This window comes from Abramis brama (genome assembly GCF_963993115.1).
Source record: "Abramis brama genome assembly, chromosome: 16".
NCBI classification, from domain to species: domain Eukaryota; kingdom Metazoa; phylum Chordata; class Actinopteri; order Cypriniformes; family Leuciscidae; genus Abramis; species Abramis brama.
This window is the reverse complement of record NC_139978.1, coordinates 7,173,519-7,192,083: the sequence shown is the minus strand read 5'-3', so window position 1 is coordinate 7,192,083 and position 18,565 is coordinate 7,173,519. Positions and strand designations below refer to the sequence as shown.

Sequence of the window (18,565 nt, the reverse complement as noted above, 5' to 3'; positions counted from 1 at the left end):
CTACAGAGGAGCATTTTGTTATTTTTTAATGTTCCTCAATATTCAGTGTATGTTTGAATAAATCCGTCAAGTTTTTATGACAGCCACCATTTAAATGTTTTTATTAAACAAACCTCAATTGGAGTAGAAATAAAAACGTATAAAAAAACGTTAATTTTAACCTTCAATCCTTCAATATTTTATAGTTTATAGCATTATTTGAGAGAGTTTTTTTTTTTTTCGTTGAGGAAATTTCCAATGTTCTGTACCTGATATATATCCTGATATCCAAGTTAATCGAAATCGAATCAAATTGTGAAATTTGTGTCAATCCACAGCCCTATATTGCAGTAGTACTAGAGTATGGGTGCTTGGCTATCCATTATTCTACAAAGTGAATAAATGAACATAAATTTCTAAGCTTTGATAATTTTGTCTTTTTTGTTCACTTTTTAAAAAAAATTGAAGTTGCATTCAGTAGTTTGCTGCAAATTTAAACTATGTATGTTTATGTATACAGGCTTCTATTTGATACTGATAAGGGAATTTATTATTGTGTAGACCACTTTCTAAAACTCTCACTATTATCAGTGTAATTTAAACTTTTATTTATACCCAAGAGAAGAACACTGGTTTGCCAAACTGCTGTACATAAAAGGAAAGAAAAAAATAAGAGCAAAAAACACACACACAAGTTACAGAGAATTAAAAGCGCAAGAAAAAGGATGTCAAACCTGTTTCTCCAGTATGAGCACACTACAGCTCAATAGATCTAGAGAATTTGTTTCAAGCACTGTTCTATTGTTTCGGCCAATGCATACAAGTCAAATGAAGTCACAACAAATATGTGAAAAGAAAAAGATGTTTTTGGAATCTTGAGTCTGGGGAGCAGCTGGATTTGGCTGGATAAGAGATATTAATATGGAGAGAAGAAATATGAATGCATATTAGACTGCACTATTCATACTCTTGCTGCTTCAGCCTTTCTCTACCCCTACTTTCCTTCACCCTTCTTAAAAGGAAGATGATTGTGTCATGCAAGAAAGATGAGAGCTCCAGTCGATTTATGGTAGAGCTTCATTAGGATAGAAACATGGATGCCTGCAGGCTGAATTAGGTGATATAATTGCTCATATAAGTATCAGAGTAAAATAATGAGGGTGAGGAGCCAGAACATCTGGCAAAATCCTGCACTGGTATTTAGTTCTACTTTCTGTGCATGCCATTTTCAATGAGTTTAAATGATATGTTACAGACTCCCTCGATGTAACCCCCCCCCCCCCCCCCCCCCCCCCAATAAAAATGTATTTATAGACATTACATTGGATTTATCTGTGGTTTAATTGTTTCTGTTTTCAAAAACAATTATAATGAGGTTGTGATTTAAGAAACTCCCAAAGGTTGTTAAAGACCAGGTGTTACATAGTTGTAAAAGGACCCCTTCTTACCATAACAATTTATTTATATGTATTATATTGGATTTATAGTCACATAGCAGTGAATATATGCATTGATCATATAACCAATTGTTCGTTAAGTTATATTAAAGTCAGTATGAAATCAAAATGGGCCCTTTTCATATTACTACACAGATGGTGTTTGCACAGTCAGCTGCAAAATCTTATTTCGTTCCATTCTGGCATTGATGCCCACTTTTGCAGATCCAAGATTACTGGTTATGTTAATGATAAACATACAATCATGTTGTGATTAAGGTGAAAACCTGGTAATTGGGTTTTTGCTACTTCCAAGAAGTGATCCATGATGAACCATCACCTCTGTCTCCTTGAGTGAGGTTCCCGGGGTTGTCTGTCCTGGTGAAAGGTTCATGATGCCAGTCTAAGGTGACAGGAAGTAAAATGACTGGAAATCAGTTCCACCGGCCCTGGTCATGTGGTGATAAATTAAGATTCTGTTGTGTTTTGTTACTGTATTTAATGTAATGTAATTTGACACTTAGGCACTTTTTCTAAGATCAGTAAGGAACAGTTCCAGTTATATTTCCAATTAAGCAAAGTTCGGCACGGCACGATTACAAACCGTGATGTTACCACTCAGGATTGGTCACTTGTCTGTTGCCTGGCTACCAGTTTCTCTGTAGCTGGCCAAGTGCGCTATTTGAGCGAAGTTAACGCAATTTTATAAAAAAATAAAATAAAATATCTGATCATTCTCATCTCATATCATCTGTAAATCCTTGCTGTACCAGGGCAATGACTGACACATTTGTATTACATTCCAAAGAGCTCTGGTATCAGCCCCACTGTGGAAAATGAAACCATATCCGTACCGGCTGGACCGGATCGGCACAGAATGGAGCGGTTTAATCAATGAGAACGGTTTGGCCGGATGGTGGAAAAGTGGCTTTTGTTGCTCTGTAAAATGGTGGTCTCTTTCCTGTGGTGCATTGTCATTGTAATAATTTCTCAAGAGTCTCAAATGAATTCCCTTCGGAGGGATTACAGAACACCATGATCATTCGGGAAGCTGTTTCCCAACTGGAACTCTCATCACAAAGAGAATGACACTCTGACTTTCACATCTATCCATCAATGAAAGTAGAAATCCATCCTTCCATTCTTTTATCCTCCTACCATTTGGTTCCAGATTCATGTTTTTCCAGATCAGGGGCATTAAGTGTCAGCACAGGACTTTAGTGGGTGTTTTTACAGAACACCCACCAAACATGCACAATCATGCTCTCTCAAGTCGAAAGTTATCTGGCCTTCTTGCTTGTCTAAATTACCCTTAAACCACATTTTTTAAATGTCATGAGAATTGTGGGATTGCTCCACAGATGCATGCAGTTGCTCTATCCACCCATGTCTACACAGCACCAGAGCAGTCCCTCAGGGCAATCTCTAAACACACACCCACAACTACTTTGGAGTGTTGCGCTCCTGGGTTTCCAGATTTCAGCTGTAATAATTGGGAAGTTTAAGTTTGGGGGAGAAGACAACTCTCTGCTGACTGAAAAATAGGAGTGTCTAGTACACGGCAGTTCTCTTTTCCTGACTCTTTTGACCTCATTTTCAAAACATCCTATAGGTAATGTTGAGCTGCAGGTCAAACGTGTTTGCACTTTGCAGTCATCTTTTTTCCAGGCAATACCCTCCAACTGTTTTTTTCCACATGCACACACTTCCAAATGCACCATTTTGCAGCACAGCTTGCAGCCTGTAAGCTCATGCCTGGCCCATCTTGTGAGCCACTGTATTTGATGTAGATGTGACTTATTACTTGGTTTGCCTGATTTTGCTGTGATTGCAGTACTCTCTCTTCCACGAGGCCACTTTTCTTCCAGAATATTCCTGCTGTGGCAAGCTTTGATTTCGTTCAAGATTCCATACTTAACATCAGTGTTCCCCTAAATTTTTTACTTTTCTTTGGAATGTCACCGTTTTCAAAGCCCGCCACCCCCCTCCCCCCTCAAAACCAAGTTTATTGATGCTCTGCTTGTCCCTCGCTGAATCCTTTTCTGCCTCTTCATATTCAGCTACTACTGAAATAAGTAGAACTTGAACTTTGCAATGGTATCCAACTGTATCAGTAATGGGCGGATTACTTCCTACACTAGTCCTGCTTTACATTGCTGCTCATGTGCGTAAAGTTGAACACTAATTTTTTTCATTGCCAAACGGTTGTCCTTTTTGGTGTCTGTTCGCTTTGTCACGGCAAATCACTGTCAGTGTCAACCCCTCTTTTAGGGTGTGTTCACATTTGGCAGGTTTGATTAGATTAAAACAAACTCTGGAGCGATTGGTCTGTGCGGTTCATTTGAATAAGTGTGAACGTAGCCATCTGAACCCTGGTGTGCACCAAACAAGTGGACCGAGACCACTGAACAGATGGGTCTTGGTCTGCTTTCAAACGAAGTCTGGTTTGACTGAAATATGAACACAACACGGACCAATACCTACATGTAAATGCACTAAAAACAGGACATGATGTCACAAGATGCGACCATAAAAAGGACAGATCTTCGTTTGTGCCTGTGACTGAGGGATTACGGCTGCTGTTTTGAATACTTTACACATTTAATAAGCTCTTCACGAGTTGTCAGCTCCATCATATAACATCATATGCATGCACATACAGTGAGCGCATTTAGCTCTGCACATAGCATTGTAAAAGCCAGAATGTTTGTTTGCATTGGAGACAACTGGAGGAAACAAACTGCAAGGTAGTAGAGCTCTGTTACTTGACCTGAATCCACTGGGACCAAAACAAAATGATTGGTTTTGAGTTTGTCTTTTTTTTTTTTTATGTGTAAGTTTTCTTTTACATGTTTGGGTTTGTTTAGATTCAACAAAACTCGCAGAGGGTTTGGATTACTATGGATTGGGGTGCTGGTAAATTGGTTAAATTGGTTTAATGAGTTATAGCAACTTACCAAGATCAATCTGTCAACCCTAATTACTATCACACCTTTGACCAAGCTACTTAACTTCAGATTTAGTGCAGGTAGTGAACCTTCACAGATGAAAAGCATCTGCAAACAATAAGAGACACAGTAATGTCCATGGATCAGCTCTCATGTGTTAGTGATTTGTCAGGGTGGGTTTATTGTCCATGGCTCCTCCACCGTCACTGGAAATATCTTGCGTGAACTCACAGAACCTTAAGTGAGCCAGAGCATGTTGTCAGACATCCTGAATGCTTTATAAATGTGCTTCATATTTGACTGAGAGTGGCTTTAATATGCTCTGAACGATGATGGCATTGCGCTGGATTACAGTTAGACATGTAATGTGACAACGTATGCACTGAGGAATGCTGTTAAAGTGATTTATAACCACGGAGGCTTTGGGATCACAGGCGCGTGTAAGAGATGGGGGCAAGGAGACAAACAAGAAGCTGATAGAATGTCAGAATTCTTTTTTTTGTTGTATTTTTTTATAACACCTCTTTAGTGTCTTTGGCAACCCAATTTCTCTCAATTTATCATTTGACCAGGTGTAGAATGTGGATCATAACGTTCTAAATGATAGAGGCCGTATATATCAAATATGCATCTTGGGACACTCAAGCCACTATTCAAAATGTGTGAGGGTACATTTACATGACAACAATGTACAGTAAGTTTTTGAAAAGTTTCACGTACAGACGACAACGGTCCCCTTTCACACAGATCTGCAAACAATTACAAAAAACTGTGTATTATTTTAACTACATTATGCAATACTAAAATACTACTATACTACTAGTGTTCGAATCAATATATAGGCAAAACGATATAAAAGAAAAATCATGAGCTGGGAAATGTATAAACGTGTATACATTTCTCAAATGGTTATATATAGAATCTATGAGATTTAAAAAAAAAAAAATTCTTTTTTTTTCTGTTTCAAAGAGAATGAAGTGAGAGTGGAAGTCTCATGTTGCTGATGTGTCTTTTGGCTGCTGCTGCTGCATATGGTTGTTAGTTGCATTTTGAGAGTTACACAGAAAGTCTAATTCATAGTTTGCTTGTTTGGTGCGCGGTATTGTGGATTATTCAATAAATATAACAAATAATTTCATGTCTGATCTGTCTCCGGCACTGCAGGCCACTGTGGGTCAATACACAATGACAACCATATGTGACAATACAAACCAATTGCATGTTGAGCTCATATGAAGTCTGTTTTGCTCTGTTTGTTTTGTCTGTTGCAGGCGTACACAAGTCAGTTTGTGGCCCTCATCATGTTCGCCCTGTTGATGTGTGATGACAGAATCTCAGTGCAGCCACGCAGACGAGAAATCATACAAGGCCTCAAAGTGCTGCCAGGTAAACTCAAATACAGCTGTGTGTGTGTGTGTGTGTGTGAATGAATGAATGTTTTAGTATTGTCTGGAATTCTGCAAGAATGGCTTCTAATGTGGTCCCAGTCATAATTCACAATATATGAATTCTAGACCTCTTTTTTTGTACACATGTGCTCTTTGTGTACATTTATGTTGGCGAGTTGCTGATGTCATAGAGCTGTGTGTGTTTAAGTGTGTTCACGGATTGGTGTGCAGGGAGGAGCAGATGGCCTCGGCCAGCTCTTTCAGTCATTGTTGGAAGTCTTTATTGGACCACAAGTGTCTGCTGGGGCGCCCCTCCCTCTCCTTTCTCCAGTTCTTTCGTTCTCCCTCTGTGGATTTTTCGTTCTGCTTCCAAGCCAATGAGGTCGGGAATGTGTTGGCAACCAGTTACTAAAGATCCCCCTGCACTCCAGCTTACTATTCATGCTAAAAACTGCTGATTCTGTCATTAATGCTTGCATGTTTTGGTCACTGTATTTACAGCCCAAAACATTTGCATGCAAGTACAGGATATTTATATTCTGAAATGTGTACACATGTATGTATTGTATTCTCAGTCTTGCCACAAGGGGTGCTGCAGCAGGTATTATATCTGTTGTTTCCTTTTAAGTTCAACTATTGTCGTGGTAGAGCAGCAGTTTGGAAAGATCCTTGCAAGTTAGTTAAACTGTGCACATGTTTATAGCTAGCATCCAGTTTTAAACCACAAACAGTTAAAGGTAGGGTAGGTAGGAATTTTATAAAAAACTTTTTTCCAAATTTGTTTAAACTTTCTATATATATCAATACATAATTAAAATGTAAGTACTCTGAAAAAAAAGAGTATAAAAATCGAGTGACTCTAGACCGTTTAATCTGCATTAAACACAGCTCATTATTTCCATTCGGGACGAAACAAAGGATTGGCTTAGGCGACTGTCACTCTCTCGCAACCATGGCAACCACTCTTTTGCCACACAGGATCTGCCCATATGCGCGCGCACCCGTTTGATTTGAGGAATTCAAGAGGCACGGAACCTAGGAATAGCAAAACAATGGCAGAGAAAGAGCAATCAAAAAATCACATTACCGGCATATGCAGTTAGCGAAGGCAAACAAGGCAAAAAAGGAAGACAGTACTAGAAAAGGTAATGAACAAAAAGTCTTTGAATAAAACGCGTGTCAATATCCTCGGACCCTAGTTGCACGGCCTCTTGCACGACCTCCTCTGCTTCGCCCTCGACCCCGGACCATGTCCTCGAGCTGACGATGCGGTACTTGTCTCTGGAGTGTAACGTTAGTCCTCATCAGTCAACAATGCTTTCATCGTGGAAGCTCTTACATGCAGAACACCGTATATGTTATGAATCTTACACGAAATTCATCTTCATCACAGTGTAAATGATGGTAATGGAAAAACGTGTATGCAATGCAACCTGTTTTTAGCTTTGCCTTATAGATATAACTAGCTCGTTAGCGAATCAAAAAATATATATTTTAAACTTTACCAATATCAATATGCTAGCTTGATAGTGAGTACTAAAATACATCTTATTTGTTTATATTCATAATGATAAAGTTAGATTTTTTTATTACATGTGATTCTGACATGATGTCACTACATGCACTGTGCTCCTTCCTCTCCGCTCGTCTCGGGTAAATAATGCCTCTTCAGCTCAGCGGTCGGCATCGCGCGTTCATGTGTTTTGGGGGCGTGGCTTTGGATGGAGCTCAGAAGGGAAGGGGGTGGAGTGAATGGAAATAATGAGCTGTCTTTAAAACAGTCGTTAGAGGTCTACAGACACTCGATTTTTATACTTTATTTTTCAGAGTACTTACATTTTAATTATGTATTGATATATAAATAAAGTTTAAACAAATTTGGAAAAGAAGTTTTTTAGACAATTCCTACCTACCCTACCTTTAAAGGGAAAAAATAAAACATAAAATTACATTAATGATTAATTAAAATAGGTGCCCCAGCCACTTAAGTCCAAAGTCTGCACCCACTTTTATACTTAAAGGCTTTTATACCATTGATGGGACAAACAAAATTGACAGAGTACGCGGCATACAAGAACTGCCTGGTAAAAGTAAAGTGCACAGGTAATACCATGAACACGCAAAGCCACTTGCAACGGCATCATCCTGATTTCATTGAAAATGTTTAATTTACTTAAAATTTTCAATCTAATTTAAACCTGCACTTAACCTTTTCACGGGCATGTTGCTTTCATAGACAGCTATAGTGATGTATCATTATTGTCTAGAAATATATTGATTATCACAGAATTGCTGTATTGTGAGGTACCCTGTGATTCCCACCTTTACTAAATATTTCATGTGTGAATGTGCAAAAGGACAAATTTTTGCACAATTTACAAGCTACACTGTGTCTCTTTTTCTAGATCTGATCAAGGAGGTGTTGAGTCTGGACGATGAGATTCAGAAGTTGGCAACTGAGCTGTATCAACAGAAGAGTGTTCTCATCATGGGCCGAGGCTACCACTACGCCACCTGTCTGGAGGGAGCTTTGGTTAGACCACAATCCCTCTTCTTCTCCTCCTCTCATCTATCACTCACTCCCCTCTTACTTCTGTTTCAAGTCTCCTGAAGCCATATGGTAGTGAATAATGACTTTAATTTGGGTCTGTTCTTCACAGAAAGCTTTTAATTTTCCTCCTCCATAGCTCTCACATTTAATTTGTGCTTGTTCAGTTCACATGCGATCAGCTGTGTGTGTGTGTCAGTGTGCAAGTGGGAAAAAGGGGACAAAAGCGATAGTTCACCCAAAAATGAAAATGTTGTCATCATTTACATCGTCATTTTCTTTCTTCTGCTGAACATAAATGAAAATATTATGAGAAATGTCTCAGTTTTTTTTTTTTTTCATCCATACATGTTCACCAAAATTGGTTACCAACATTCTTCAAAATATTTTTTATGTTCTGCAGAATAAAGTAAAAGTACAGGTTTGGAAAGACATGAAGGTGATTAGCTTTAGTTCTGTTTGGAGAGTAATTTACGCATTCAAGAATAATTAGACCTGTACATTTAAGTCTTACTAGGAAAGGAAGAACAAGGAAGAAAATAAGAGTCCTAACTGATGGACTTTACCAGAAGTTTGGCCTGATTTATTTTAACCGCAGATAAACACAGGAAGCAATTTGACTGTGTTGGTTAAGAAAAACCCCCCACTTACTCTGGAAGTGAGGATGGGGAAACTGTCATTGAGGCATTAGCCAGCTCTGACCACAAAAATGTGCATTTGAACCTAAGATGTGATGCAGCTATTTTTTCCCTAATTAGGATAATGTACAGTTGTGTTTTGGGTTTTGTCTTTGTTTTAGTTTGTTTTAATTGTTCCTGTCTAGTCAGTCTTCTCAGGTAGCATGATATTGCTCTTGTTTGTGTGTCATTTAGAAAATCAAGGAGATCACGTACATGCATTCAGAGGGGATTTTAGCTGGAGAGCTGAAGCATGGGCCGCTGGCTCTAGTGGACAAACTCATGCCTGTCATAATGATCATCATGAGAGACCATACGTACAACAAATGCCAAAACGCACTGCAGCAGGTGGTGGCGAGACAGGTAAGAGCCATTCAGATTTATCATTACTAGATTTGCTTGTCCTGCAACAGCTTGCACTAATAGAAAATAGTGATTAAATATGTTGTTAACCAAGTTTCAGTACACAAAAGCACATAAGGCGTCTACTATGCCCGTGGCTTAAGAAAGAATAGATTGAATATCATTAAAAAGCTTGCTATTTTTGTACAACCCTAGTTATCTCTGCAGTTTTTGCTGTTTAATATGAAATGGTTGTTGCTGTTGTAGGGCCGTCCAATCGTAATCTGCGATAAGGAGGACTATGAGACCATCAACAACTCCAGTCGCACCATTAAAGTGCCTCACTGTTTGGACTGCCTGCAGGGAATCCTCTGTGTCATTCCTCTACAGCTGCTCTCCTTCCACCTCGCTGTGCTGCGCGGATTCGACGTGAGTCTCGAGCGCTCGCTTTCCTCTCACTGATATACACTCACCAGCCACTTTATTATGTAGGGTGAAGTCAGGCTGATTGGGACACTTTTTCCAAGTCATCTCAAATACAAAAAGTGTCCTAATCACCCTGAATTCACTGTACACCTTGCCAGTACCGGGTTGGACCCCCATTTGCCTTCAGAACTGCCTTAATCCTGGTGGTATAGATTCAACAATGGGCTGGAAACATTCCTCAGAGATTTTGATCCATATTGACGTGATAGCATCACACAGTTTCTGCAGATTTGTCGGCTGCACATCCATTATGCGAATTACCCGTTCCACCACATCCCAAAGGTGCTCAATTGGATTGAGGTCTGGTGATTGTGGAGGCCATTTTTAATAGTGACCGTAAAGGCTTTTCATTTTTTTTAAAAACGGTAACACTTTAGTTTAGGGTCCAATTCTCACTATTAACTAGTTGCTTATTAGCATGCGTATTACATTACCGTACAAGGATATTGGCTGTTTATTAGTACTTATAAAGCACATATTAATGTCTTATTCTGCATGAACATATTCTACATCCCTTAATCCACACAATACCTAAACTTAACAACTACCTTCACTATTAATAAGGAGTAATTAGGAGTTTATTGAGGCAAAAGTCGTAGTTAATAATGAGAATTGGGCCTAAACTAAAGTGTGACCAAAAAATCTATTTCAAATAAATGCTGTTATTTTGAATGTTTTATCAAAGAATCCTGAAAAAAACATTCATGATTTCCACAAAAATATTAAGCAGCACAACTGTTTCAACATTGATAATTAGAAGAAATGTTTCTTGAGTGGCAAATCATCATATTAGACTGATTTCTGAAGGATCATGTGACACTGAAGACTGGAGTAATGATGCTGAAAATTCAGCTTTGCGTCACAGGAATGAATTACATCTTAAAAATGTTTTAAAATGTAATAATATTTCTTCTTTTCTTTCTTTTTTCTTTTTTTTCTTTCTTTTTGTCCCACACAGGTTGATTGCCCAAGAAACCTGGCCAAGTCTGTGACTGTTGAGTAAACACTTCCTGATCAATGCCACACACACACACACACACACACACACACGCATATATGCGCAAGTACAGAACATCAAAACATGAAGACAATGAGTTTTATACATGCCAGCTTTCATTGAACGATCGTAAAGAACCTGAAGTGTACCTCCTATACCTGTATCTTGTCTCAGAGCATGATTCTGGCTTCATATCATTGCTCTTGACTGGAATGTGATTTATTTTTATTTTTGTCTTTTAGTGGTGGCGTGGTATGGGGTGGCGACACTTGATGTCACACACTGTGTGGCTAATAACACGTTGCTCTTACGGCTGTTTATTGCTGTATTCATCATTTTTGTTTGTCCCAGAAAAACATCTAGATGCTTCTCATCAAATACACATGTATTTGTGTAGCAAAGATGGCGTTCCAGTTTGCGTTTAGTTACACGAGAGGCTTTTCTCTAAGAAAAAACCCATGTTTCTAGTGATATGTGGCACTGAAAACAACAACTGTGAATCAGTGCTTAGTGGTAGTTTGCATACTATTAAGTTTATCCGGTTTGCTGCTATTTAAGGGGATGCACTTGTTACTGATTTCATATCCACAGGGATTTCCATAGATAACCTCCTTTGCTCAGAGCATAAAGCGGCATTTAGGAGCTTTGATACATTTGTGCTTTTATCTGAATTTGATATTAAACCAATGCTGATGTCCACTAGAGTTCGATCTAGAGATCACGTCTTCTCAATCCAGTGATTTAAAACATAACTTTCATGGTTTGTAAAATAGTAGGCTAATACTTTATAATAAGGTTCAGTACTTTTATTAGCATTCATTAATCTTGGTTCATGTTTATTTCTATGTATACTAATACAATTGTTTACAATTTAATGATGTATAAATTAACATTAATGTATTATGAACAAATATGAATTAACAATGAATAGTATATTTATATCTTAAAATGAACCTAGATTAATAAATGCTGTAAAAAATGTTCATGATGCTTACTGAAAGATCTAATGATAGCAAATGGAGACTTACTGTTACCCTAAAATACATGTTTATTATCTTTAGTGGTTTCTTCATTCTGGTTGCAAAGAAATGAATGAAATCCCTGCTGGAAAGGAAGGTAAAATGACTACAACACAAAGGGTCAAATATGACGTGAATGTATGATCTGATTTACAGTATATGGTGACATTTTAATGAAGTTTCTATGTGATTTTGGTCATGTTAGGTTTGATTTCGCACAAGGGAATCTACTGGCCTTGATGAAGAGAATGAATTGTTTGAATATTGTAGTATTTGAAGTACCAAATACTAATAGACCTATTGGTTCTCACAAAAAAAGTCCGTTCTTAAGGATGTTTTAAACCCAGATATTGATTGTGAATCACTGCATTTGGTGACTCAACACGGTATCTGTAGTTACTGTATGAGTGTAATATTTATAATCAGTTACTGAGATCAACACTTTAGTCATGTGCTTGAAATATGTGCATGGCTTCTATTCTTTGATTCCTTTATTTTGGGAGATTCAGAGGTCTTGTTACAAAGGAGACTGTGAGTGTGTCTCCGGTTTACAGTAGTATTACCAAAGGACGCAGAGGAGAAAGCGAGAACATGAAGTATGATGCGTTTCATAGCGCCTGCCCCATACAACGCCACCGTCAGTTTTGATCGTTTCCATGGGACCATTTTGTTGTCTTCTGTCTTTCACTTATGTTTTTTGTTTTTATTGGGTATAAAAGGGTTATATTTTATATACTACTTTATTTGGGATTAAAATGCTTATGTACTTCCTTTGATTCAAATATTGTGATTTTTAAATTTCATGATTACATTATTATGTTATGCATAAACATGAATAAAGATTATATCATCTGAAACTTCCGTTCAAAGCATTAACCAAAAATTTCTTGGTAGCACTTTATTTTACAGTCCTGTTCCCCATATACATACTATTTACTTATTAATTACAATAACTAGGTATTAACCCTGAACCTACCCCTAAACCAAACCTTAACCCATGTAGTTGCCTTATATTACCAGTACTTTCTTAGGTAAGTACACTGTAAGTGCACGCACTGTAAAATAAAGTGCAACCAATATCTTCTATTAATGTCATGTAACAAAAGGATGAAGAAGGGTCATATGGGGCAATAACTATGAAGGTACGATTACAGTTCTGTGCTTATATTTTTATTACATTCTAAAACTAAACATATAAGTTATGCCAGCTCATAGAAATGGTTTTAAGTATTTCACAGGCTAAAATACTAGCATTGCTCTTTGCATTGCTTTTGCAAGAGCATCTTAAATATGTGTAGCTTTATCTTTTCACCTGAAAGGATTGTGCGGTAGATTATTTGTTCCAGATCAGTTCTGCCATCCACACACATTTTTGTGTAGTACAAAAAGTTGTCCAGCCTTTTTTATTTTTGGTTAAAGCATGTCATAAATAATGTGTTTGGGCAGTGTGTACAAGATTTAAAATTATGATCAAAATAGTTAATAAAACGTTCAGACTTTGTAACTCTCTGGCTGCATTCATTCAACTTTGGCTTTTACAGAGTCGTGCAGTGGGAAAAAATACTTTCCAGGAATAGGGTAAAAAAACAGGGCATGCAACTCTTTTTCAGGGAGGTGAGCTGTTTTAATTTTTCACATGATATAACAAAACAGGCAATACACATTAAATGTATTCAATGATTATTATTTTTTTTAGATGGGCCATTCTATAATTTAGGGTATATTTCAAGACTTAAATTTTTCCAAATTATAAATAATAAAATGTTTCATTTTATCCATTTCCGCAAATATTTTGTCAAACTATGTTACTAACCAAACATCCCCCTGAAAAAAAGAAAAAGACAAAAAAGTGTTTATCCCAAAAACAAATGACCAGCATCATGTGATGTCATTTTCTGCGGTATTTTGAACGTGGAAAAATCCTCTTAATTTTCTATAGTTTATCTCCAATGACCTATTGTCAAGGAGTGTAATAATTACCCGTCAACTACAGTATGTTGGGTACATTGTTATTGTTTTGCAATATTGTTAAAACTATCAACTATCAAAATGATCTTTAAAGTAGATTTATGATTAATATATATATATATATATATATATATATATATATATATATATATATATATATATATATATATATATTTATATATATTCTTGTCCTTAGTGACTTTGCTGAGAATTTTACACAAACATCATCAAAGAACTTCTTAGAGGTCTTAAAATAATCACACTGCAAATGGCAGAATAGACCAAAAAATTAAAGAATTCATAAATTCAACAGGAATTTTTTTATTTATTTTATGAGTAAGCTTTGCAACTAGCAGATAAGTTACACTGATAAAATATACAAACTGAAGCCAAGAGTTGTTTTATTGAGAGAGCATATTGTTTTTTGAGGGAGAGGTAGAGTCCCCACATCCACACCCCGATCTACCCCCTCCTCGAGAGGTGGTACTTTGGCTGGTGGACAGGGTGACCTGAGGGTGACGGTGTGGAACAAAGCGCCAACTATTTCACGCTCCACACTCCACACCATCGGGCTCGAGTAGAACCCTCCACCCTGTCCTGAGCGCTTATGGCTGGACGATTGGTTTTTGGGTATACCAATACCTTTCTTCCCGGAAGTGCATGAGGAGGTCCTGGAAGGCACCATTGTCTTCCCGCGATCGCTTGGCGACCTTCTATGCCTTTCCTCCCCTCGACGGGGCTGCTGCCAAAGGGTACACTGGGGTTCCCCCAGTGGAACGTTCTGTTGTGATGCATCTGCGTCCTCAAAGCGCTTCCTCCCGTGGTGACCCTAAGCACCCCTCCAAAGCCTGTAGGTTTTCATCGACTCTTGTCACGAAGTCCTATAGAGCTGCGGGGTAGGCAGCCGCCTCTTTGCATGCCATGGCCATCCTGCAGGTCTATCAGGCACGGATGCTCAGGAACATGCAAGAGGGTAGGACTGACCCAGGGCTCTTTGATGAGCTGCGTGCCGCCACCGACCTCGCTCTCCAAGCGACGAAGGTGACTGCACGCTCCCTGGGCCAGGTGATGTCCACGAATGTGGTCCAGGAGAGACACCTCTGGCTCAACCTGGCCAATATGAGAGATGCCAAGCGAACCCGTTTCCTCGACACTCCCATATCCCAGGCTGGCCTCTTTGGCTGCGCGGCCGAGGACTACGCCCAAAAGTTCTCGACCGCCCAGAAGCAGACTGAGGCTATAAAGCACATTTTGCCCCGACGTACCCTCTTGGGACATCTCAGTGATTCTGAATGCCCTGCAGAGTGCTCTCTTTGAGCCTCTGCAATCAGTGGAGCTTAAGTTCTAGGGGTGACCCCGAATAGTCGAAGATTCGATGCTTCGATTGGAGGAGCCTGATTTGACTACCGATCTCATGGTCGAATCTTCGCAGAGGTGTTATGAAACGAGGATCATGCCACTTTGGCTATATGAGGGCGCTCAATGTCTGATTTCACATAGAACTACCGGTTTTCTGTCAATACGTTAATATTCAGCCTATTATGATAATGCTGTATATAAAAATGTGCAAAGAAAGAAGCTTTTAATAAATATTTTTTAACGTGCGTGAATAAATCAAAACACCCCGTGACAGATTTAAGTTTCACTTTCAATCCGTGACCGACAGAGGAGCATCTTGGCGGCAAGGATTTAAATCTTTAACAATGTCTGGGATAAGAAAATCTAAAGTGTGAATGTACACCATCAGAAAGGATATTCTCCAAGGCTGGATTTAGCATCAGGAAAACCATGATCGCACTTCTGCCGGCCAACGTTAACAAGTTGGTTTTCCACGGGACATTCTAAAATGCTTAACGTGAAAAAAGCTTTTAAAACGCTTTTAAGGCACTTTAACGTGGCTTAATTTATGTACACAGTACACACTTTATTAAGAAACCATACTATGTGCAGATAAGCAAATTAACCTAGAATATGAACGCAATGTGTTCCTCCTAGTAAAGTTTTCTTTACATAATTTGATATTTTAATTTAACTATTTTAGGAGATTAAGTCGTTAAATGTTTTGGATCTGCTCAGGTGTCTTCGCTTGCTCGCCATTCCACTCCTCGGACTGGATACGTGCGATATTCTCCTCAGGTGAGCTTCCCCGAGAAGCCCTGAGTTCCTCCAGCGCTGTTGACATCAACGCCAGAGTTATGCCACCAGCAGCTTTCGCGTTGGCTACGTGCCTCTATGTGCATGGCTCCCCCCTTGGGCGACCCCCACATGTGTATTTCCACTGTAAGCCTCTCTAAGCATGTGTCTTTCCCTTGGCAAGCCACCTTGCCACCCCTAGGGGTTGAAACATTCCACCCTGCAGGCTGGACACCCCAGTGTTTCTCCATATGCAGCCCCCTCTCGGGTCATATGTGTATTCTTGCAGACCCATGACATTTCCTTGCCATTGGCTCGTTTTGAAATACTCGAAGGTGAGAGGCTTTCTAAGCGAACCCCATTCGTTGTCACAACGTAACATCTCCGCTCCCTACTCAGGGAACGAGGGTTACATACGTAACCGAGACATTTTGATGATATGACCTGTTTGTCCTTTGAAAATATAGTTCTTTAAGAGCAGAGAAATGTTTAAGCTCTGACTCAAAGGATCTTGGCGGTGTGGATAGATTGAAACCGTGTGTCGTCGTCGTTGTTGTTGATGACTGGATTGCTTTATTGGCTAGAGCAGAAAGTGGGTCAGGGAGTGTGATACTAAACTCAAACTTCACCGAATGAGTGAAGAAAGAAAGCCAACCAACAATGGCCTGTCACTCACAGTAACACATCACTGGCATGCCACCCACTTTGTATATGGTCACTTTGTCAGTTTGGGTGAAATGTCAGTTTACTGCCAAGCCTGAGCTCACTTTAACTCCATTGTGTGTTTAAATTCACTGTTTATCCAGCCACAACTATTTTTCTTTTGGGTGCAGCGTCTGCCAGGAACATAAATGTAAATAGTATAGTGGCCTTGCTGCCTTTTAAGTTATAATAATAATAATAATAATAGATAATAAAAAAAGATAATAATTGAAAAGTTTTCCTGTGAGAATACAAATTTGGCCTATCAAAACATTTCTGAAATTGTGTTCAGCCATCTTTCTATACAGTAACACCAACATTATCACAAGCAAGATTGCTCTTGTGCTGATATTCAGATTCATAGTGTGATCGACTGTGGTAATGTTTTTATACACCAGTTCTACAAACAGGAGGTTAATGACTTGAGTTTCAGACCATATTTGGCCAGTTAGTTTGTATATTTTTTTCTCTGCCAATAGTTCCAAAACAAGCCAAATCATCAATCTTTGTGTGTGATTAAGCAGACTAGGCCTACTGACTGAAAGCCGGTCTGGATTATTGTTAATATTTTTAAGGGAATGGGAGATGAGACTCTGATTGGATTTTTGCACGTTACTCCCAAAACACACCCATTACTCATTAAGATAATAGAGACAACCCTTTTAGACCATGCGCCGTGCGCCGACTATTTTTCCCGTCGTTAAACTAGCAAAAGTGGATTCAGACATGCCTTGAGTGAACTTTAGACCATGTGCTTATATCGTTAAAATAGGGCCCTATATGTGTATGGCCCTGTTTAAACCTGGAATTAAGATTTATCTTAGTCGATTAGATCACAAGTGAATGACACTAAATACAGGTGTAAATGGGTCTAAAATGCCACTTTTGACCACTTCCGGAGGTAGTCGAAAACGCATTGCTTTTTGAGTGTAAACGCTCATGTGATCGAATGTGTTCGTACAGCCGCAAAAGATGCAGAAATTAATAATTCCAGAGCAGAAACAAAAAGCTGCTCTCTGTTTTTCCGTCGTCCCCGGGTGTGCTCATATGTAAATTGCATGAGCTTGTTTTGTCCATTAGATCGAAAGATCTGGAAAAAAAAACATAGATTTACCTGCCCATATAACAGAAGCGGTTGAAAGTGGAGAAAAGAGACAGATTAAAACACCAGGTGTAAACAGGAATGCGTCTCCCTCGTCTACTAGTGATCTGATCGACCAAAACACTTCTTAATACCATCTGTTTTACAGGGCTGTGTCCAAAGTCATACTTCCTGAGTTGGATTCTCTTTTAATTAAATACTTACTTCGCGACCATTAAAAAGGGATGTTCTCAATAGTACACTCTAAAAACTGCTGGGTTGTGTTAACCCAATTTTGGGTCAAATATGGTCTCACCCAACGTTGGGTTAAAAAATGCAATTTAAAAATGGACAAATTGCATTTTGGACAAAATCAAAAATGGACAAAAATGCAATTTAAAAATGGACAAATTGCATTGGTTACACTAAAAATGTAAACCAACGGCTGGGTTTGTCCATTTTTAAATTTAATTTTTAACCCAACGTTGGGTGAGACCATATTTGACCCAAAATTGGGTTAACACAACCCAGCAGTTTTTAGAGTGTATGAATGTGTGTAGTATGAATGTAATCTGGGCATACTACATTCACCATGTTGTCATTGTCATGTGACTTGAATAGTCACGCTTCACTGCCATTCACAAATCCACTTCCGTGGCCTCATGGGATAGTAAAGTGTCTATTGAATGCACACTTCAGAATCTCGTCAGAAATAGTAGGTGATCCAGACACTTTTCGTTTACTGTTACAAAAATATTAAGAATTCAGATACTATTTTCACATAGGCCTACTGTTTTCTGCCTACTATGGCATTAAGAAGCAACAATTCAGATGTGGCCTTCCTGTTCATAATGATCAAAA

General features: G+C 38.7%; 1 protein-coding gene across 1 annotated transcript in view; it reads left to right on the top strand.

The window, feature by feature from the left end:
• Window positions 1–13,324, top strand: part of gfpt1 (glutamine--fructose-6-phosphate transaminase 1) — a 38,928-nt gene extending 25,604 nt beyond the window's left edge. Inside the window, exons 15-19 of the mRNA XM_084138778.1 lie at window positions 5,635–5,749; window positions 8,157–8,284; window positions 9,172–9,339; window positions 9,586–9,747; window positions 10,763–13,324. Of these exons, the coding sequence (XP_083994904.1) occupies window positions 5,635–5,749; window positions 8,157–8,284; window positions 9,172–9,339; window positions 9,586–9,747; window positions 10,763–10,807 (618 nt within the window). The 3' untranslated portion in view covers window positions 10,808–13,324. The remainder of the gene's footprint in view (window positions 1–5,634; window positions 5,750–8,156; window positions 8,285–9,171; window positions 9,340–9,585; window positions 9,748–10,762) is intronic.
• Window positions 13,325–18,565: the final 5,241 nt, after the last annotated feature.